General features: G+C 43.4%; 1 protein-coding gene and 1 pseudogene across 1 annotated transcript; one reads left to right on the top strand and one right to left on the bottom strand.

Annotated features, from left to right (window-relative positions):
• LOC115353980 (tripartite motif-containing protein 35-like) overlaps nucleotides 1-23,107 on the top strand; it is a 993,629-nt pseudogene that overhangs the window by 843,458 nt on the left and 127,064 nt on the right.
• On the bottom strand, nucleotides 1,686-16,273 carry egln3 (egl-9 family hypoxia-inducible factor 3). The gene is made up of 5 exons (XM_030044146.1): nucleotides 15,640-16,273; nucleotides 3,837-3,956; nucleotides 3,026-3,159; nucleotides 2,621-2,694; nucleotides 1,686-2,396 (listed from the first exon to the last, which is right to left on the bottom strand). The coding sequence occupies exons 1-5, from the start codon at nucleotides 15,997-15,999 to the stop codon at nucleotides 2,359-2,361; spliced, it is 726 nt and encodes a 241-aa protein (XP_029900006.1). The 5' UTR covers nucleotides 16,000-16,273; the 3' UTR covers nucleotides 1,686-2,358.

Here is a 23,107-nt window from a genome sequence, read left to right as displayed (position 1 = left end):
TTTAATCTTGGAAATTCTGAGATTTTTTCTCACAAATACGTAACCATATTCTCAGAATTTCAGATTTTTTTTCCTCAAAAATGTGAGTTTTTTTTTTCTTGTAAATTTACAAATTTAATCTCCGTATTTTCAAGTTTTTCCTTATAAATTTTTGACATTACAATCTCAGCGTTTTCAAGTTTTTTTCTCACAAATTAGATTTTTTCAACACAGAATCCCGTGACGGGTCACAGAGCATCTTCAGCTGAACCCATTACTTCCACATTTCAACATAAAAAAAAAATACAGTTAAGACCACCTCGTAGTGATATAAAACACTCCATTACTGACACATGACACGCTAACAAAAAAATAAAAAAATGAAGCGAGTTGTCCCGACTGGACTCACGCGGCTGCAGTGGAAATGACAAATGTGTTCAAAGAAACTTTTTTTCTTTCTTTCAGGCGGCACCGAGGACGACTCGGGCTCAATAACGTCTCTGAAGAGCCGTTTGAACGGAGCATCAATTATTCATCTGCTCTCACACACACTATGGCTTTGTCTGTGTGTGTGTGTGTCTGTGTGTGTGTGTGTGTGTGTCAGCAGCTTCACAAGCAGCTCGTCAAATCTGCTGCATCAGTGGACTGTGTGTCTCGTCTGTCCTTGTGTCTCTGTGCGGGACGGCGCCGCCTGCCGCCTCGCCTTCAGGCCCAAACTCACCGAGGCGCCACTCACACTTTTTTTTTCTCCCCCCACAACTTTCTATATTAACTATAAAATGTTGAATTTCCATGACGGCCCACTGTGAAGGTCATGGGAACGTTTTCAAGCCGCTCCACATTCAGGGGATTCATTACAGTATTTCATTCTGTTTTATTCTGTGGGGGCAGTGAACGCACCACGAGACGGCATGGAAAATCAAAATTGGAACTTTTTTTTCTTTTTTTTTTTTTTGGTGAATTATTGTTGTTGTAGTTGAAAAAAAAAGTGTGTGGAAGAAAAATTTCCAAAGCACCCAGCTGACACAACAAATAATAATAATTAAAAAAAATGTTATATTGAAAAAGTGCAGCAGAAAGAAAAAAAGAGTGCAAACAGTGCTTTTTGTACTTTTAGTAAGTACAGTTTGTAAATAGATTTTTTTTTTTTCTTCGACCTCAGCCCTCACGCCGGCTGATGCACGGGTCAGGACAAAGCCCCGCCCTTTCTCCCTGTCAATCAAAGTGCCAATGTTCAGTTTGTGTTGACATTGTGCAGAATGTGTCCCTTTAATTCTGTGTTTATTACTGAGGTTGTAGTTTGCAGAGGTCTGCTACTGGACTGCATTATACTGAGAGGGGTTTCTAGTTTTTTGTCCCTCACTATTTATATACAATGAGGAGGGACAGAATAGTGGAAACAGCTGTCAGTAAAGTGCAGCACTAACTATGAGCTCAATGCCAAACCCAGAAGTGAATGAACACCTCTGTTACCGTGACAACAAGACAAGCTGAGCATTATAGGCAGCAGGAGAGGAAACTTTATGGCACAGCAGCTGGATTAGATTAGATTAGATTGTACAGGTGTTTATAATTTGCATTTACCCGTTTGACTGTGGTCCCGTCTCGTCTGTGTAAAACATTTTAATCTTTTAAAAGAGGCGTAAATCCATCTTTTCACCTGAGCGCCCAGCCGTCCCGCTCACCTCGGCTGCTCAGCTTTTACATAAAATAGTGCAGATACTTTTTTTTTTTTTTTGTCTGTTTTATATCCAGACAGTTTCAGCTCTAACAGCCTCGTCTCCAGCGAGGCGGAGACGCTCACAGTCCTGTCGTGTGTCCTGATTCCACCTGCTCAGGTAAAGTCACAAAGCAGCGTCGTCCTCCTCCTCCTTTTCCTCCTTTTTCTCCTCTTCTCTGAAGTTTTGCATCTGAAGCTGGAGCAGGAGATGAAGTCTAAAGGGCCAGTTTGCTGTTTTTTTTTTGTTTTTTTTTTTTGTTTTTTAAATGTCCTTTTTTTCTGAAGTGTGTCCTCAGCAGAAACACATGTAAACACAAAGGTCTGGATCAGGTGCTGGTCACTTATGAGAGCATTCAACCCTACAAAGTGAAACTTGTGTGTTTTCATCAGGTTGTAAGAGCGGCAGCAGCAGAGAGAGCCGTCCACGGGACATTAAAAAATATTATTATCATTATTATCCATCAGCCTGGATCCCAGAAGGAGAGTAAATTCCTCGTTGGGCTGATGAAAATTTAAATTCCCGTGTCCAAAATCCCCCCCCCCCAAAAAAGCACAACTTTCCTTTTCAGCAGCTTCTCCTCCTCGGAGAGTCTCAGTGAGGGAGAGAGAGAGGCGGCTGCTGCAGCTCAGGCTGTCCAACACTAGAGGGCGCCATTTCCTCAGGAGCAGGTGGAGCCGCTGCTCTGCCGGGTGGAGGCTGAAACCACAGAGAGCAGAGCGGGTGAGGAGGCAAATCTTAAAAAATAAAAGCTGATAAAATCATGAGAGTAAAACACATTTTCTGACGGTTTGAAACTTTGACTGATGTTTCCAAAAATACACCGATAATATTTTGATTTTGCTGCTTTAATGTGAATTTCATGATCAGTCATTCAATTTGTGTGTGTGCGTGTGTGTGTGTGTGTGTGTGTGTGTGTGTACCTGTCAGGTCTCTGAAGCGTCTCTTGGCCTCGGCTCGCTCCTCGGAGTCAAAGTACCAGACAGTGATGGCGTACCTGAAACACACACCCATTATTAGCTTTTATTTTTATTTCATCACTTTTTTATTTTATTATTATGTTTTATTATTATTTATTATTTAAATTTTATTACTATTTTTTTATTATAATTTTTTTTTATTATTGTTTTAAATGTTATTATTTTTTATTATTATTTTATCATTTCTTTTAATTTGGCTTGAATGTTTTTTGTTTCAAAGGTTTGATGATAGAAGCTGACAGTGCTATAGCCTTCAACAGTATTTATAATAAAATCAAATAAAATCAATCCATTGATCGATCGATAAGCCCCGCTGTGGTGTGATGTGCTGTGAGGGCAGGCGCCCACCTGGTGGCGTAGGAGGGCTGCACCTCGTGTGGGTTCCTGCGATCCGACCAGAAGAGGAGCAGCCGGTCGAACAGCGGCTCGATGTCGACGTCGGGTTCTCCTTCCGGAAAAATCCTCAGGACTCCGCCGTGCTCCTGCAGGAGCAAACACACACACATCAGCTGCTGCACGCACACACACACTCACACACACACACACACACACAGACACACACACACAGACACGAGGAGCAGGAGGAGGAGGAGAACGAGAGAGGGAAGGAGGAGGAGAGGAGAGAAGGAAGCAGGAGGAGGAGGAGATGAAGAAGGAAGAGGAAGGGAGAGACGGGAGGAGGAGGAGGAGAGAAGGAAAGAGGAGGAAGGAGAAGGTGGACATGGAATAGAGGAAGAGGGAGAAGAAGAAGAACAACAACAACAACAAAGAGGATGAGAAGAGGAAGGAGGACAAGTAGGAAGAGGAGGGGAAGAGGGAGGAGAACGAGGAGGAGCAGAAGGAAAACAAGGAGAACAAAGAAGAGGAAGAAGAATGAGGAGAAGAAGAGGAAGAATGAGGAGGAGGAGGAGATGATTGAGGTGGAGGAGAAGAAGAGGAAGACAAAGGAGGAGGAGATGAGGAAAAAGAAGGAGATGGAGAAGCAGGAGGAGGAGGAGAGGAGGTGGAGGAGTAGGAGGAGAAGAAGAAGACGAAGGAGAAGGAAAAGAGGAAAAAGAAGGTGAAGGAGAAGCAGGAGGAGGAGAAGAGGAGGAGAGGAGGAGGAGGAGAAGAGGAGAGGAGGTGGAGGAGAGCGTGTGAGGAGGTGCAGGAGGCCGACCTTGGCGTTCCAGTTCCTGTTGAGGTAGTAGATGCAGGTGATGCAGCGTCCGTCTGCGCTCGGGTTGTCCACGTGCCGCACGTAACCCGCCCCGTTACCCGGGTAACACGCCACCATGGCCTGCCACACACACACACACACACACACACACACACACACAGACACACACAGACACAGACACACAGGGTCACTATAGTTCACTAAAACAAAACTAAAAACTATAAACTACGTGTGAAACAACATCTTAATTAAAAAACTTTAGAGTGACAGACAAAACTGTGAGTGCATGGAAAACAAAATAAACTAAATTAAATTAAAATAAAATAAAATAAAATAAAACATAATAAAATAAAATAAAATAAAGCTGTAGAGAAAATGTGTTTAGTTGGAGTTTTTGGAGGGAAGTCCCTTCAAAAGCTTTCCTGACTGTCTGACATCCACACCCTGACAGATACCGCTCTTATTACAATTACAAAAAAAAAAAAAAAAAAAAAAAGTAAAATGTATTTAGATAAAATATATAATAAAAACAAATGACCAACAAACTGCGCACTGCCGTCGATTTCCGGGTGGCTGCCAGGGTTTGCAAGAAATTAATAAAAGGTTTAATAAAAGTGGAAAGATGGAAAAAATTGAAAGTTTTTGGTTGCTTAATGTCAGCTCATTTCCATGTTTTTATTTATTTTATTAATTTCCTAATTTTATCTTATCTTTTTTTAATAAACATACACAACATCAGCGCAAAAGTGAGGAAAAAGAGCAGAAAAAGTATTTGATGGTTTTGTAGAATTCATAACGGCCAGCAGCTCTTCAGTGTGCTGTCAGGTTTAGCAACAAATCCTTTAAAATAATTTAAAAATAAATAAATAAACAAACAAACATTTTAATTCACGACCTCTTGTCTGTGTGGGCATGGAAAACAAAACAAAATAAATTAAAATAAAATAAAGCTGTAGAGAAAATGTGTTTAGTTGGAGTTTTCTGGGTTTGCAAGAAATTAATAAAAATGTCCTGGCTTGGTTGCTTAATTTCAGCTCATTTCGATGTTTTTATTTATTTACTTATTAAATTTACTTATTAAAGTATTTCAGTGTGCTTTCAGGCTTAGCAACAAATACCGCTCTTATTAGACTATAAAAATAAATAAACAAACATTTTAATTCATGACCTCTTGTTAGTGTGTATGACAGGTTGTGCAGTTGTATGAATTATTAATTATTATGTACGAAGTGCAGCTGAACTGCGGGGCTTTGGTTGGTGCAGCTTTGATTAAAACATCCGATGCAGAAAAACCCCAGTGACACTCGGCCCCGCCTGCTGCAAACACACATTTACAGGAACACACTTACGAAGTAAATAAATAAGAAGTTATTAAAAAAAAAAAAGAAAAAAAAAAGAAAAGAAAGAAAACGTGGGATCGACTGAGTTTCTGTTTCTGGTAAATTGAAGAGAAAAAAAATGACCTTCAAAACCCAAAACAGACGTGACGAGCAACAGTCAGTCACTTGTGGACACGGCTGATCACAGCAACTTCCTCTGTGTGTGTGTGTGTGTGTGTGTGTGTGTGTGTGTGTGTGTGTGTGTGTGTTTCCCACTTGCGTATCTGCCTTCGGGGCTGCGTGTGTGCCTATCAGTGCAGCTGCATGTACGCAAACTGTGTACGTGTGTGTACATGCATGCATGTTTGTCTGTGTGTGTGTGTGTGTCTGTGTGTGTGTGTGTGTGTGTGTGTGTGTGTGTGTGTGGTTATGGCGTACGTGCAGCCAGTCAGCATCAGGAGGAAACTGGAGCCGCCAAACTGTGGTGAGGCGGTGATAAGAGCACCGAGGCCTTAATGAGCGAGAGACGGACTGTCAGAGTGTCTCACAGCTCAGAGCTCTGCCTGGAGCTCCAGCAGGGAAAAAAAGAAGAAGAAGGAGAAGAAGAAGAAGAAGAAGAAGAAGAAGAAGAAGAAGAAGAAGATCTGATTCATCATCAAATGTCCGACTCCCACTCACAGAGTTTGTTGTGTGAGAAGCAGAGAACCAAAACCAGCCAGCCGCCAAAAAACTGGGAAATTTTTTGTTATAAGTTCAGATCAGAAATCAACCACATGCAATGAAAAAAAAAAAGAAAACAAAAAATGAAAATGATGAAAAATGCATTGCATTTCATTGTGTCGGTGCTTAAATACTAATAATGACACAGCAGATTTATTTTGGTGTTCAAAAACAATGAGAGAGAACAGCAGAGAGTTTTCCAAGTGAAGCCCCTGCTGCAGACAGGATGGGGGGGGGGGGGGGGGGGGGGGTTCCCGTGGCTCCGCCCACTGAGAGAGTGACCCCGTGACCTCGACAGGAAGACGTCAGATAAACAGCCGCCGTGAAACTGAGGACTTCCTTCCAGACAAAACAACGAGTGACGAAAAAATAAATAAAAATCAGCAGCTGCTGTTGTCAAGCTGCTGGAGTTTTATTAATTCATATTGTTTAGTTTCAAATTAGCACCAAATATAAAGGCTGCAAAGTTAAAGCTGCATCCAAAAAAATGGATTTCAAGTGATAATACCAAATTTTTAACAAACTGTTATATTTCACTGTATTATTATTTTGTGTTTATTGTTTTTATTGCTTTTTATAGTTTTGTTTTGTTTTTTTGTCTTATTTTACTGTAAAGCACTTTGGGAGGTCATTGGCTGTTTTAAATGTGCTATATAAATAAAGCTGACATTGACATTGACTAAATACATAATAATTCTTATAATGATAATGATAATAATAATGACACTTCAATCCTCGGTTGATAAAATCGTCTTTTCACAGAGAGACACTGAATAACACACTGAGGAAATGGCTGCGTTCCAAAATTAATGTATTTTTGGAAATACGTTCTTAAATATTGCTGTAATCAACACGTGACGTGTTGATTATCATAAAGCATCCAATTCAAATGATTTTAAAGCAAATTTTCAGATGCATGTTGTTTGTGTTGTCAAAATGTGAGAGCTTTGTGAGCTCAAGCCTGAAAAATGGACATTTTATTTTCATTTTGATACTAATAATAATAATAAGAAGAAGAAGAAGAATGTCAATATGTTATTTAGTTATATATCAATATATATTCTATATGTACTTATGAGTTGAATTATATATTGCAAAAACATTTTCCATAAGGCTGAACCAAGTCTGACAGTCTCTGCCACATGGGAGTTATCTTATAAATTGTGCAATATGATCATACATCTATTCCACATATACATATTGTATTCTGTAGATATTCTGCAGAGGTGAAAGGTCTATCAAAATATTTTAGCACATTTTATTTTGCATTGCTCTCATAGGATATGCAAAGGGTTTTCTTTGTGTCGAGCTTCTTTATTTATTTTGTCATCTCGTGTTTTTTTATTTTCCTGCAGACATGTACTCCTCTCCTCTGGTGTTTTTAGTCTGGAGAAGCTCCATGTCCACTTGTCACTGAGGGATCCTGCTGTTCACAACAAGCTCAACGATCCTCCCAGACCAGCGGCGCTCGGCGGCCGGAGAGACTCGCCTCCATGTTTGGAAACGCATCGCACGCAGACAGAGCGTTTCCCTGGCAGCACCTCGCCGCTCTCACGGAGGGACATGAATCTGGGGCATCGCTTGCGTCTGCTTGTCGATACCTGTTTTATGAAAGAACGTCATCGACAAACGTGACGGAGGTGCCGGCGTCTCCGCTCCCTCCAGGAACGAGCAAAACAAAGCCCGTCCTCAAACGCATTTTCTACCCGATTGACGTCGGCGTCGCTGCCAAACCTCGATGTTTGGACACGCGTCGCACACAGACAAAAGCATGCTGTGACAGAACAGGTTCGGGGAAGGGGAAGCCCCTCGCCAAACGGACGTGCCGGTGAAAGGGCCGATCCTCGCCGAGCCACGACACCCTCGGCGTGACGTCGGCGCCTGTCATGTCAGGACACATCTCTCTGTGCACGTTCATGGTGGGATATTCTGCTCCTTCCTGATTGTTCTGCGAGGAACCTCCAGGCCCTCTCTGCAGCCGACCGTCCGTGCACGCTTGAGCCAATCGCACGTCATGTCAGGGATCGCCTACCCTGATCAAAGAGACGTGTTCATGAGCGCAGCGTCTCCAGAGCCCAAAACAAACAAACAGAAAACGATCACATAGCCTGTAACCTGCACCCTCACATCATGTGCAAAGTGTTCGGTGACAAACGCGTTTCAGGGCCAGACGTGTTCACGCCCAAAACAAGGGACATCGCGTGTGAACGACCTCCATCAAACAGACCAAACCACAAGCCAAGCCCCTCTGCAGCCAGACCGCCGGCGGCACCACGCCCGGCCTCGGTGTTCAGACTCCCATCGCACGCACACAGAAGCACTTTGTGATGAACGCAGTTGCTGTGTCTCAAATCGCGCACTTCTGCACTTACACTGAGTGTTTTGAGTGCATAAGTGCGTTCACACTGAAAATACTAACAAAATGCAGTGCACTGCAAATACCCGGATGTCCACTCAAAACGGTCAGAAAGTTGAGTGTGGAACGACGGACACTTCTCACCCTGACGGCACCACTGACCGGAAGGAGCTACCTAAAAAAGCTGAGATTACTTTTCGTTTTACGACTGTTAATATGTCACTTAATTAAGTTTTAATTTTTTTTCAGGTGAGAAGGTAACCACGTAGATTCCAAATATGTGGTCAATTTGTCCAAATAACGTCTGTTTTGAAAATTGCTTCGATGTTTTCGGATAACTCTCAAGCTGGCGATTCTGCAAAGTACAGTCACTTCCGGTTGTTTACAAAAATAAAACTCTAATACCTTAGAAACCGTGGTGATGCTTTTATTTTGAAGATAGGATGTGTACACGTCTACTTCTGGATAACTTTACCACCGAAAACCAAAACCGGCCGCGGCTCCGGTCGGCATCAGGCGGGCCGGCCGCGGCTCCGGCTGGTACCGGTCGGCTCGCCTGATGCCGACTGTGATGATCGTCATTTCCGGTAAGTGCGCCAATTGAGACATCCTTCACTGTCGAAATTCGTGCACTGTGCCGGTAAGTGTACTGTCAGCTAAGTGTACTTACAGACAGTGCACTAACGGAAGTGCACGATTTGAGACACACCAAGTGTCTCCAGTGGCTGAAGTAAGCAGAACAACCAAAAAAAACGATCCCAAAGCCAAAGCCCAGGGCTCTCCAACGTGTGGCTCGCCGGCTAGCAGCAGCTCTCCGCCTGTCTGAGCAGCTCCTCGAAAGGTTTTACACTTCTGTACAAAAAAATAATAAAATAATCAGTGCTTCAACGTGAGAGCACTTTCCAATCCCCCCCTTTCCATTTCAAGCTAAATATCATAGAATCCACACAGAGAACAAGGCTGATGGATGAATATTTAAATGAAGGAATGAGCGTGCACCTCTCTCATGGAAAACAGGGAAACAGTTTGTCATAACTTTGATAAGCAGACTTTGACTTGTGAATTTAAGACGTTCTGAACGGTCATGCAGTCAGAAAATACAAATCTCGTGCCTTTTGATGTGCTTTTTTTTTCTTGGGTGCAAAATGCAGACGTCCGATAACATCTGATACGTGCAGGAATGTGCTTCATAAAGTCCATTAATGAGCGGTTTGATGCAGTATGTGGAGGTAATGTAAGACGTGAGGAGCTCTTAGCCACTTTTATTTTTTCAGAGTCGCTCTCAGAGGACCTGTAACCTCCAGGCGTCCCGAGCAAAGCCTCTGCTGACGAACGAGGTTCAGGGCAGGTTGACGGATGCCCTGACGTCAACGCCACCGCCAGGTTTACATGAGCATCGCATGGGAACAAAGCATTTCCCCATCACGCCGTGACCTGGAGGCGCGGGCGGCGTCAGCTCGCGTGAGGAAACGGAGTGAAGATCTGCTCCACCGGAGAGCAGCCACTCGGCCAAAAAAAAAAAAAAAAAAAAAAAAAAAGAAAGAAGAAAAACCTGAGGCAGTCTGTGGAGGGGAAGCAGCGCCATCACACCAGTTTGTTTACAAGCCGGGGCTGAGGCACGTACACACACACACACACACACACACACACACACACACACACACACACACACACCATTCACACACATGTTGGGAAAGCTGAGTGAAACTCTGAAGAAACAGGAGGGGTGGGGGGTGAGGGGACACTCTTTAACAAAAACACAACCTGGTTCCTTAGTTATCCACTGCAGCAGAACCCTTTCAAGAATCTACACTCTCAAAAAAACAGAACCGTTTTTTTATAATGGTTCTGTAATGGTTCCACGTCAGAACCCTCTGAACCCTCAAAGAGTTCTTAACCAAAGGACAATCATTTTGATATTAGACGACCAGAAAATGTCGATTTGGTCGGTCAACTGTGGAACTGCAGAACCCTTTTTGGTGCAACAGTGGCCCTTTTAGAAAGGTTCTGGATCCTTCTGGTGCTGAAAAGAACCATTTAAGACCACATGAAGTTCTCCAAACCAGCAGGACTAAAGGGGAATTCCACCCGTTTTATGAAATCAGATATGTTCTTCCTGTGGCGTCCATGGGAACGATTTTTCACGTGAGATTTTAAAATTGTAAAATCGTTTTGTTTATGACTTGTTTTTACTTATTTGATCATATTTGATTTTGTTTTGCTGCCTGTGTGAAACACTTTGTAACCCTGATTTCGATGAGTAGTATAAGACTAGTAATAATACTAATATTGATACTACAATTATTATCAATGATAATATATTGTTATGGACTTGTTTTACTTACTTATTTTATCTTATTTTTCTTTATTTTTGTGCCATTGTGAAGCACTTTGTGACCAAAAATAAATGTCATCATTACTAGCATTATTATCATTATGATATAGTTCCACAATATGAACCAAAATATTGCCACTGCAGAACAAATTTTAAAAATGAAAAAAAAAAAAAAGAATAAAATATATATGTGACATGCTGTAGCTTACAACACCTGTATTTATTCATTATTGATGATTTTAGTGCTGTTTTTGTTTTATGTGTTGTATTAAACTCAGTCATGCTGGGTAGAGCTGGATGAAATGATCTGAGCTGAGGGGAAGAAAAGGAGAAAGAGAGAGACACACGAGGAGGAGGGGGAGGGAGGTGAAGTAAGAGGCTCTCCCTTGATCTGAGCTCGCCTCTCCTTATTTTTGGCACTTGGCAGCCTCCGTCCTGGCACGCGTCCAGGAGGCTGAGGGTTTAATGACAGAGCTACGTGTGGAGCGTGAGGCCGCGGCCCGTCTGCAGGCGAACACACAGCAGGCAACAACAACACAACTCTGCACTCATTCATTCACACACACACACACACACACACACACACACACACACACACACACACACACACCCTGACAGCTGTGTGTGTGTGTGTGTGTGTGTGTGTCAGCCCTTCTTTCAGAAACACGGGACAGTGATCAAACTATTTTAGGCCGGTCAGCTGGACCAAAAAAAATCTAATTCAAATATTGCATTCCAAAAAAAAAAAATAACCAAGATTCAAACAGATTTGAATATTTGCATCAAATGCCTCATTAAACTGCAGCGTGGCGACTCCTGCTGTACACACGACGACCACAATGGGGCGCAAGAAGGGCGGCGCAGTCCAGTATAATGTTTGGAACCAGCGGTGGTGACATTAAACTTTTATTCTAGGTGCAGCGGAAAAAACGTAAAAACACAAAACTCCTTTAATATTTTACATGATATAACGTTACCATGTGTTTTATGGTTGTACAAAATTACAACTAAAAATCAAAAACTCCTGCTACCTGTGTGTGTGTGTATGTGTGTATGTGTGTATGTGTGTGTGTGTGTGTGTGTGTGCTGCTATTCCAGCTGAGCTGACCTGTTTCAGTAAGAAATCATCTGATAACACACACATCTGATAAGGATTTACTGTAAACTGAAGCACGCGTGAAAGGGAAGTGTACAACTGTGTGTGTGCGTGTGCGTGCGTGTGTGTGTGTGTGTGTGTGTGTGTGTGTGTGTGTGTGTGTGTGTGTGTGTGTGTGTGTGTGTGTGTGGGTGTGTGGGTGTGCACGTGCGTGTGCATGTGCGTGCGCCTAGGAGGAAACTAGTGGTAGAGTATATCAGTGGGTGTATCCATGAATGAGCTGGGAACAAGTGTGTGTGTGTGTGTGTGTGTGTGTGTGTGTGTGTGTGTGCGTGTGTGTGTGTGTGTGTGTGTGCGTGTGTGTGTGTGTGTGTGTGTGTCTCTGGATGACTAAGTGTGTCAATAATTGAATAAGGGAGTGAGTGTGTACGTGAGAATGTGCACTTCAGTATCTGCATGCACACACACAGACTTGTATAAGTGCAGCACAAGTCTCTGTCTGTGTGTGTGTGTGTGTGTGTGTGTGTGTGTGTGTGTGTGTGTGTGTGTGTGTCTGATCCATTTTCTTGAGAAACAGCAGACTTCTGTATTACTGTCCATAATCTGGTTATGATGAATATAATTTGGGCTGGGATGATATTTTTATCTCATGATTTGATCCTGTCATGATACTCGGGTGCTGATTCGATATCTGCTGTGATTTGATATCATGATTTATTATGATTTTAGTTGTTTTGAATCCTCCTCCAGTTTGTGTCTGTAAAGTTTGATGAGGCTGTGATTCTCCTAGAGGTCACTAGAGGTCATTTTCTCCAGCGACGTCCAGTTTGACACACACCATTTTACAACAGGCCACAAGAACACATGTGGACTGCAGGCTTTGGGGCCCAAACTGCATGGGATTAGCAGAAGGTGGGCGTGTCTGCAAAGGGGAGAGAACCCATTTTCATTCACATAGCTGGAGGTCAGAGGTCAAGGGACCCCAGTTTTTCCCTTGCCAAAGTTTAGCCAAACCTTGGAGCGATATTTAGTCGCCTTGCCGTCAGCTCAGTATGTCACGTATATTTACTGGGTCATCTGGTTCCGTCTGGTAGCCTCATCTTTACTTTAAACTGAATCAGGTCGAAGAGACAAAGGAGTGCAAACTGAAGCTCTGCAGGCCTGGTGCCTCGCAAAGCCAAGACACCAACGTCTTTTCCTTGTAAAATCCAGATGTGTCAACGACACGTGTGCACACAAACCACACACACACCCTGTCCCGCACATCAGCTGATATTTATGAAAACAGAACTCGCATTCACGTTCAGGAAAACACTGGTTCTTTGCGTCTGGAACCCAAAGAAGGAACAAGGAACGTGGAGAACCGGCCAACAACATGTTCATGCTGGTTTTCAACAGTCATCTGATTTAAAACACTCAGAGAAGCTTTTATTCTGAAAAAAAAATGTCCTGTTTTTGCTTAAGTTCTTTAAAGAACTGATTATGGCTCCTAAAGGAACCGTTTCTCATGGTTCTCTGAGGCACCTATCAGGGTTCTTCAAAGAACCATCTAGAGAGAGATGCCTCTTAAAAGAACCTCTTGCTGAAAAGTTCTTTGTGGAACCAACAATTGTTCTTCTATGGCATCACTCTGAGGGACCATTTTTGCTCCCAGTTAGCACCTTTGTTTTTCTGAGTGTGTGTTCTGGAGCGATGAGACACAGAATCTCCAAGGAAAACAGTTTTTTTGGTTTGTTTAGGCTGATAAACACACGCACTGACAGTTTTTTTTTTTTTTTTTTTTTTAAGTTTTCTTTTTTTTTTTTTGCGTTTACACAGACTTCCTAAAATGCCGATCAAAAACACATTTATGAAGGTAACACCGGTTCATCACTGCTGTGAGATTTGTCTTCATCATTCTTTTAAACGGCTTTATTTAGCTGTTAATATTCTTGGTATTGTCTCCCGCTCCTCAGTGGACTGAGGCTGATAAAGCAGAACCAGGCGTGCGCACGGCTTTCTGTTAACCTGAGGAAAAGAATGTGCCGACGTGTTACTGGCTCTGCGCATAAACACACACTCACACACACACACACACACACACACACACAGTTCACGTCATGAATCTGCAGAGTTTTACACACCTGGCCTCAGGTGTGTGAACAGCTACAGCCTCTGTCTCATGTTCATGTCTGCTGTGTCAGCAAATGTGCTTCACTTCCTGCAGTGTGTGTGTGTGTGTGTGTGCGCATGTGTCCTCATGTCACATATGAACTACAGCACGGGAGTCACGTAGGCGAGTTGCACACTAACTTCACATCTGCGATTCATCACAGCTCACAGAGGGGGGAGGGGCCGGCGAGGCGCGCGACACACACAGCTCTAAGCGAGTTCCTGCCATAGTTATGAAGCGGTGTGTGTATCCTGGTTTCTCAAGCACCGGGGTGCGGCCCAGAGCAGGCCGCTGGACTGCAGCCAAAGGGTCGCCTCATCACAGAAACAACAAGAGCAGGGACTTCCTGTTGATGATGCCTCTGTGGTTTCAGCCCAGTTACATGCCAGCATCAGTGAGGCCGGATTAATTAAAGCGAGATTATCTGGGAGTGGAGGGAACCTTACTCCTCTGGGATTTTAAATTCATGTGGAAACTTTGAAAACTCGCCTTTTTGAAAAGCAGCAGTGTTAGAAGCTCAGACAACACAACTCCTCAAGTTTTTTTTTTTTTTTTTAGTTAGGGAAATTTGTTTTGCAAAATATTAAAACACATAAAATCTGCAGGAATCTTTGAACACGGGCTGCATTTACACAGGAACAGCAAATATAACAACTTCTTTTTTTTTTTTAACCCAGATATGATATTTTCTTGGAACGATTCATATTTATTCTGCAAAGAAAAGACAGTAAAATGTTTTTTTTTTTTTTTTTCTGTTCCTGTGTAAATCCATCAGCTGCAGCTCTTCCTCAGAGCATGTTTTCTATGATGTTTGGTTGAAAGTGAAATGACAACACACTTCCATGAGGTCTAATTTGGCTCAATACTTGGTTTTTCAGCCTTTCCAGACAGCGAGTGTGTTTCCAGCACAGCTCTGCTTCCCATGCACACAGAGCTGCACATTCAGACTGGAAACTGACCAGTATGACCAGTCTGTCACTGCAGAACTCCTCAGGAAAATGAACACGGGTTTACTATGCAAGCAAACTACGATAACAGGTTTTTTTTTTCCCTTGGAAAGTGAAACCACAGATTCACTGTGTCTTAACCATTGTTTTGTTTCTACAGTAGTGATCACAGCTACCATCAAATACCACTAAAAACAGAAAAACAGTTGCTGGAGCATTTAAAAAGACAAAAGTTGTGCATTTTTTTAAATGAGAAAACTATATTTAGACGTAAGGCACATTAGGGTCATGGTAGGGAGAACAAAATTATGGAGCCAGGGTGGGACAGTAATATTCTGAGGGGAAAAAAAACTCAGAATTTATGAGATTAAAGTGGTAAAATTAGGGAGACAAAAATGACAAATTTATGAGAAAAAACTTGAAAAAGTTTTACTATCAGATATAATAACAAGGAAATACTTTTGATTTTAGCCTGTGATTTTTTTTTTCTCTTAAATATATGACTATAATCTCAGAATTTGGGAGTTTTTTCCTCATTATTTACACCTTTAATCTTGAGTTTTTTCCCTGGGAACATTACCCTCCACCACCACCCTCCCTAGACTCCATAATTTCCCCCCCTACAATAGATTTATGGTGGCAGCCCCATGGCTAAGAGTATATTAATCAGAGTTCCCGTGAAGAACCTTATTGGTAAAACTGTGGTTACTGAAGCTCACACGGCCGTTGCATCAGTTCACTTGTTAGAACTCGCTCTGGATAAAAGAGTTTAAAATTCAAAGTGAAAGCGCTACAATCTGAACTCAGATGCAGATCATCTCTGCAGGTTTTCTACACCTCACACCCACTCGGTTCGGTGCGTGAAACTCGCCTCTCACCTTCGACCTCTCTCGGATCACCTTCTTCTCTAGCCGCCCGGCGCACTTGGAGATCAGTTTATCGATCAGGGTCAGGAGGAAGTTGATGGCCTCGCAGCCCCTCTCGGCGCCGCTGACCCAGGCGATCTTGTCTCCCCGGATGTTCCTCCTCGGGGCGCCGGGGACCGAGCCGGCCAAGCGGCCGTCCTGCAGCATCTCGGCGCGGTGCATGTCCCTCACCTGCTCCAGCAGGATGTCCCCGACCAGCTCGCCGAGAAACTCGTCCAGGTAGCAGAAGCCCTGGGACAGCAGCGACGGGACGACCCGGTCCAACGCCAAACGCTCCAGGTCCGAGTCGGTGACGTGCTGAATGAGAGGCATTGTCCCGCACGGAAAACAGTTTGTGCGGTAACCTTAGAGGACAAACTGTAGAGGGACGCTGCGCGAAAGGGACAGCAGGAGCCCCGGCACAAATATGACAGGAGGTTTTTGGTGCTGAGCCCGCATCAAAAGCGCAGTAATGTCGCTGTAAAGTCGGGATGGACAGACTGCGTCACTGCTGCGGAGGTGATTTGGACCGTGGCTGCAGATTAACGCTATCAAACATAAACTAGTTTTATTTTTTCTGTTTCAGTCTCGCAGCTTGTGGCGGCTCCTCCGCGCCTCCCCGGCTCTTATAAAGGCTGTGAAAGTGTGTCAAAGCCCGCAGTGTTTCGTCATACCGTTTCCGGTCGTGCCAGCCAAAAGAAAAGTCTCGTTGGTGAACGTGATGCAACGACTGAGGAAAAAGGAACTGAGAAATACAACGATGAGAGCTTATTGCAGATCGACTTCATGCAGAAATGCGTCAAACAGGGGAAAGTCTCCGAGAAAATGATGTGCGCTCGTCACTGGCTTCATCTGGAGAAGTCTTTTTTTTTTTTTTTTTTTTTTTTTTTGCAGAGGCTTAGGGCAGGTATACCCTGATCCACTAGCAATTTAACATGACATTAATCCTAACTCTTTGATTAACAAATATTTAGAAATTAATCATTTTGACTGCAGTTGTTTTCTGGTCAAGCTCTTTCAGCCTTTGGAAAACCACAACTCAAAAAAATAAATAAATAAATAAAATAAAATAAAATAAAATAATTGCACCTCAGGAAAATCTATTTGCTTCCTCATGACGCACATATAAAATCATTTTTATTTATGTATGTAGGCTATTTGTTTGTGTTGTAGCCTGTACTTGTACCAGGAGAGTACATGACAAGTATTTTAAATGCATTCCCGTCATACCTGTAATATTAAATATAGCCTTTTGAGGATATTCAGAAAGCCTTGATTGGCCCCTTAAACAAAACAAAGATTAGGATTTAGATTCAGATTCAGATTCAGATTTAGATTTAGATTTTGTTTTCATTACGACCCTCTGTGTTCAGGGTTGTTATTGTTTGTTGTTGTTTGTGCGTGACCACATTATTTTATTAGGAAGACAAAAAGCGCTGCGTGTGTTTCCGGCTACGTGCGTCTGACTTGACGCAGCCGGAGAGAGAGAGAGAGAGAGAGAGAGAGAGAGAGAATGAGAGAGGCTGAAGTTCAGTCCGTGTGTGTTTTACTCCTGCATGCTTCATAACTTCATAACTTAATAACTTCCTAATATCTGAATATGATCGTGATCTGTGAAACAGCCCGTGTCCCAGATTATCATGCCGGATTAGAATAATCTGCGTGACAGAGACCCGCAGCGACACAAATGATGTTCAGTCGGTTTATTGATTATTAATTCCGTTCCAGCCACATGAACTGACGTCTCCCCGTTTTTCTTTCCCGTCCTGTGTCGTTTCGCCTTGGCGTCGTGTGACGTCACCGCTAATGAATCCTCGAGACGGCTGGAGGCCGCGGGGCCGCGCGCTGGGCGTGCCCGCCGCCATTGAGGAGTGTGTGAGCCGCATGTAGCCCTCGCGCTCCCCGCCAGCGGCACGTCGCGCGGAAGTGAACATGAAGTTGGCCACACGCTGGAAAACACTGCGTGCTGCTGATAAGAGCGGATATAGGATAATAATAACAATAATAACAATAATAATAACAGTGATGATAATGATAACAATAATAATAATAACAACAACAATAATAATAATGGCATTTTGCAGCTCATCTGTTTCATAATTTTTCAATGAAGCCACACAACACGTGACACTTTTGTGACAAATGTGTGTTTACATTTCAATCGTGTTTTATGTTTCTATTTGTTTAACTTTTTTTACATTTTACTTTTTATTTAAAATTTTACTTACTACTTATTATTTTAATTAGCCTACTAAAATCAGAGGCAGACACATCCTTTTGTTTTTTTCATCATGTGTGTTTTGTTTTATTTTTAATTTAATTAATTAATTGATTTACTTATGCTCGCTTATTTTATTTTATTTTATTGATAAATGTAGTCTGCCTTGATTACATCCATTCAGTTCTACTTTGCACTTCATAACTTAATTTTTATTTGTTTGTTTTTGTTTTGTTTTTTCATACAGCTCGCTCTGTATGACTTGTTTAGAAAAGTGCTACAGGTTGGACTAAAGCTATGCGTGGTTCTGGGTTCACAGCAGGTCAGTGTACAGAGACACTGGCCTTCACTAACTAACAAGCACATTATGAGAAACATGCACAGTATTTCCCAGCACTAGGCATCATAACTGCACACACAAACAATTGTGTTTGTGTTGTTCAGTAAAACGCTGGAGATGTGTAAGAATGACAGAATGATATCTTCTGATGGGTTTCTACCTGCCCGGCTATAATAAACAGGTTCTTCTCTAATTCGTCAAACAGCTCAACTCTCCAGGAGGCGGCTGCTGCCCAGCTGAGGTCTGGTACAAGCTCAGCGTCCCTGTTAGAGGGAAGAGCTCTACTGACCTTGTGTCTCCCTCGGATCTTGTAGCGTCCCAGCCTCCCGTCGGCGCAGGTGATCAGCTTGTCCATCCTGGTCAGCAGGTAGCCGATGTTCTCACAGCCTGCTTCGTTTCCTTCCACCCAGGCGATTTGGTCTCCCCGGATGTTCCTGCTGTCGCTGATCCCGCTGCCGGCCAACTGCCCGTCCCGCATCTTCCCGGCGTGGTGGATGCTCCTGACTTCCTGCAGGACCCGCTCCCCAGTTTTATCCCCAAGGAAACGGTCCACCACGCACAGGCCGTGGGAGTTCAGGCAGGGCACGATGTAGTGCAGCACCAGTCTGTGGCTGCTGCGCCGCCTCTGCTCTTTGGATTTGGGCCTGGCGGTGCCGGGCCGGGGCCTTCGGAGGCTGCAGGGCATGACTCCTACCTCTGACCTGACCACCAACCCGACCCTGATCTCATACCTGTCTTCAGTCAGGACCCCAAGATCAATCCCAGTCCCGTTTGTGGATCCAACCTCAACCTTGGCTCCATCCCTGGCGTCAGCTCCATCTACAACCCCAACCCCAACCTCAGCTCCAGCCCCATTCCCGACTGGGACCCCGAGTCTGACGGGACCTGCAGCACCAACCCCAACCGGTTCTTCATCCACAGACCCTTCTCCATCCTGGACGACCCCGGTCCCGGACCCACACGTCCCTCCTGGTTGAGCATCGGTCAGGCTTCTGTCCCGGCTGTGGAGTCCAAACTCCACACTCCTCTGCTCACTGTCATGCTCCGCAGCTTCACTGCTTTTATTCTGAAAAGCTCCTTTAGAAACTAGAACCGTGTTGCAGTGCATGTTGTGTTCCTATCTAAATTCCTGTATTTATAAACTGTTCTATGCACCAAGCCAGGTAGAAATGGTCAGAACTGTTTCCTCAGTCAAACTGTACTATATGCACCTTTAAAAAAAAAAAAAAAGAGAGAGAGAGAGAGAAATGAAAAGAAAAATCACAGTTTTTTATCAGAATGAAGGACATTTTGCAAAAGATTCAAGAACAGCTTTAGAGTGTAAATATGTTATTTTATGTACTCCCTTGAGATACATGCTTTATTTTCGCTAGTTGCAACATAATATGCTTGTTAGTGAGGCCTTTATTTTGATAGCGGTGGACGGAAGTTGGATTATTGCGTTCAAACCTGAATTTTGTAGGAAAGGTAGAGGACAGAAGATTGTCAGTCATACTCACAAATTAGGTTTCTTTAGATGTCCACGGATAACAAGACCAGTCCTTTACAGCTCTCCCAACAGAATTGTTTTATTATTATTATTATTAGGCCTATTATTATTATTATTATTAGTATCATTATTATTATTATCATCATCATTATTGTCACTAGCCTATTATGTTCATAGTTTCCTCTTTACCCAGTTTCTCCTCAATAAATCAAGTCTTTCTGATGCTGATTCTGATTAAAGCCCACTGGAGGCTGTTTTCCAGGAGCTGCGACGGCAAGACTTCACTTCATTTTGAAAAACTGGGGAGTGAAACGTGCCGGCGGCTCTTCTCTGCAGTTGCTGTCATGTTAGACTAAAAAACTGCTCTGACAGCTGAAGTGACACTCGAGGAGATATGAGAATCATTTTAATTCACCATGTAAAGCATATAAAGCATAATGACAGTAGTAATGAGGTGACTTTGCTCTGGTTCAGGTTACAGCAGCTCACTCTGGGTTCCTACCTGTTGTTTTCTCCCTCGGCGCCTTACAGCCGACCAAACGCGCTCGTTTTTATAACGTGTCCTGTCGCCGTGGACCCCAGCAGAGCCGCTCCCCTCAGCTTGAGCCGCCTGTCGGTGCCGGCAGGCTGGACACTGACTGAGCTGAAGCCTCTGCCCGTCTGAGGTCTGTGACACCGGCGCGCCCCCGAGCAACGCCGGGGCGGAGTGCGCGCCGCCGCAGGATGGAACCGCTGATTCCAAATCCTCATAAGTCATTAATAAATGATAACGCAGACGCTCTGTGCCGTCTGACACGCACCAGGAGAGGAGATCCTGTCACTCGAGGACCCAAATCAAACCAGGTGAAGCGACTTTCACCTCCAGCCTGCGCGTCCTGAACACCTGAGCGCGTTTGTTGCCTCAGCTGATCAGTAAAAACACACCACCTTCTAATCATAAAGTCATTTTTTTGGCATGTCCTTGTTTTGTTTCTGCTTGTACTTGCTTTTTTTCCTATTACTATCTGTACATTTTTCTGCGTTTTATATGCTATTGCTATATGCTATAAATTTGTCTTGCCTTACTTAACCAATTAAGGAGGTCTGGGGTACGGACTGAACATTTAAGGCGCTGAACGCAGTTTTCCAGACTTTGAGTGATCGGTGCTTGAATTTGCTCTTTAAAATACGCTTTAATTGTTCAGGTCAGTTTTTTTTTTAAAGGAGGCCAGCTGCTGAAAAAAATCGAGGGTGTGTGTGTGTGTGCTGAGATGTGTGCGGGGATTCAGAAACTTTCAGGTGCATCGTATCATTTTCATTTGTTTTGTGTGTTTTCTTTTTCAGATCCAAATTAAGCAGAATTGAGGCTGTTCATTAGGAGTGTGCTGTGAGCTCAGCTGGAAACTCTGAAAAAATTCCATCTTAATATTTGTGTTTCACCGTCAGCCTGCATGTTGCGCTGTCTGAGCTCCTGATGCGAACATTGCCTGCACATTTTCCCACAGAGGGACTCTGCCGGTGGCGTGTGAGGCCGTCTGGGAGCACAGACACAACAACACCGCGGCTAATGAAAAGGCTCTTAATTCGGATATCGTGCGTAATCGCCCCCCCCCTAAACTCAGTAATTTCACTTTTCCTTCAGTCTAATTCTGCTTGAGTTTTGCCCGTCACTACGTTTTAAATCAGATCCCATACAGAGAACAGATGATCAATAACAGACTGTGGAACCTTTTACAATACAAGCTCAGTCAGTGAAGGTGAGAAGAGGAACCTGCTTTTACTTTGTTGCTTCTACTTTCTGCCATTTCTAAATTTCACAATAAAAGTCAGTTGAGTCAGCTGAGTCTACAGGATCCTCACTTCAGTTGAGTGTAATGCCCCTTTAAAAGCACGTAGTGTGCAGCGTGTTGTTTGGAAAAAGGAGCTCTGTCACTTTTACTGCCAGGACATTTGAAATGAGGCACTTACACACACGCCGTCTATTGACACACACACAGTGTTGTTGGAACACTGAAGAGATGAATAATCAGCCCATGTCACGGAAATGTTTCTTCATAATGTCTCAGAATTTTTTCTTATACATGTGTGACTTTTTTTCCTCATAATTTTGCCACTTTAATATCAGAGAATATTAAAGTTTTTTTTTTCTTGTAAATTTAAAACTTTAAACTTGAAAATTTCACGTTTTTTTCCACAGAATATTCCCCCCAGGTCCATATTTTTTTTCCTACCCACAGTGGCCCTAATACACCACCGTACCGCTCAACACACACACACAGCACAGCATAAAAACAACAACACACACAGGAGGTGTGGACGAGTCAGATCACATTAAAACCCACACAGGAAAACAGTTTATATGGACAGATCTGAATGGGCATGAAAATCTGTGTTGTGTATTAAAATGTGACTTAATGTGTGTAAACATGTTGATGGACGTATGCATGTTGTGTATGTCGCTATGAATGTAGGTATGCATGCATGCAAAGGTGTGTGAAACCTGTTTCAGCTTAACCTGAGTGTGAACCAATGGCCTTCCTCCTTACTTTAAACACACACACACACACACACACACACACACACACACACACACACACACACACACACACACATACACACACACACACACACACACACACACACACACACACACACACTGCAGGGTATCATTCTTTCTTTGGCAGCAGATCAGAGTGGAAACAGCAGCCTGGTTAGTGTTTAACTCCGGCGATGAGGTTCTTCTCACGTACACAGAAACCTGCTGCCTGCCTGGAGTTTGAACCGACGTCATTTAAAGCGCAGAGCGCGTGCAAAATATGCACAAACATCTGATGGTGCAGATCCGGGGCCAGATGTATAAAACTCTGTGGATTCATGACTAAAATGTGTGCGCACACAAAGCAGAAATATGCAGACGCATTCTTTTGGTCAGATTTACAAACCCATGCATGCTTCTATTTTATAAATCTCAGTCTCTGTCTAATTGTTGACACGTGCACGAGCCTCATGCATGCTCCCACAAACAGCCATAAATGGAGGTGGCCAAGAAATCCCTGTTGCTGCTCGTTCATTCTGTCAGACACGGCGACTGAAAGCACAGCTCCTCTAACAACCGAAGCCGCCATCGCTGTCATTCCACACAGCTCAGCCTGTTTATAGCTCATCATAATGATCATTAACTGATCACACATGTGCCAGTCAATCAGTCCACCCATCAGTCACATCTGGATTATGTGTGACACAGTGCAACACACAGATTCCAACTTAGAAATATGGAATAAATAAATAGGCTGCTACAAAATCATACATGGACAATGAAACTGGATATCAAGGATATGTTGCATACTGGATATGTTGTTTCCTGGCACTTCTCCACCAGCCTGCAGCCAAAACTGTGTGTGCTCTGTGTGAATTC

The sequence above is a fragment of the Myripristis murdjan genome, chromosome 22 (assembly GCF_902150065.1).
Source record: "Myripristis murdjan chromosome 22, fMyrMur1.1, whole genome shotgun sequence".
NCBI classification, from domain to species: domain Eukaryota; kingdom Metazoa; phylum Chordata; class Actinopteri; order Holocentriformes; family Holocentridae; genus Myripristis; species Myripristis murdjan.
This window is presented reverse-complemented; position numbering and strand designations above follow the sequence as displayed.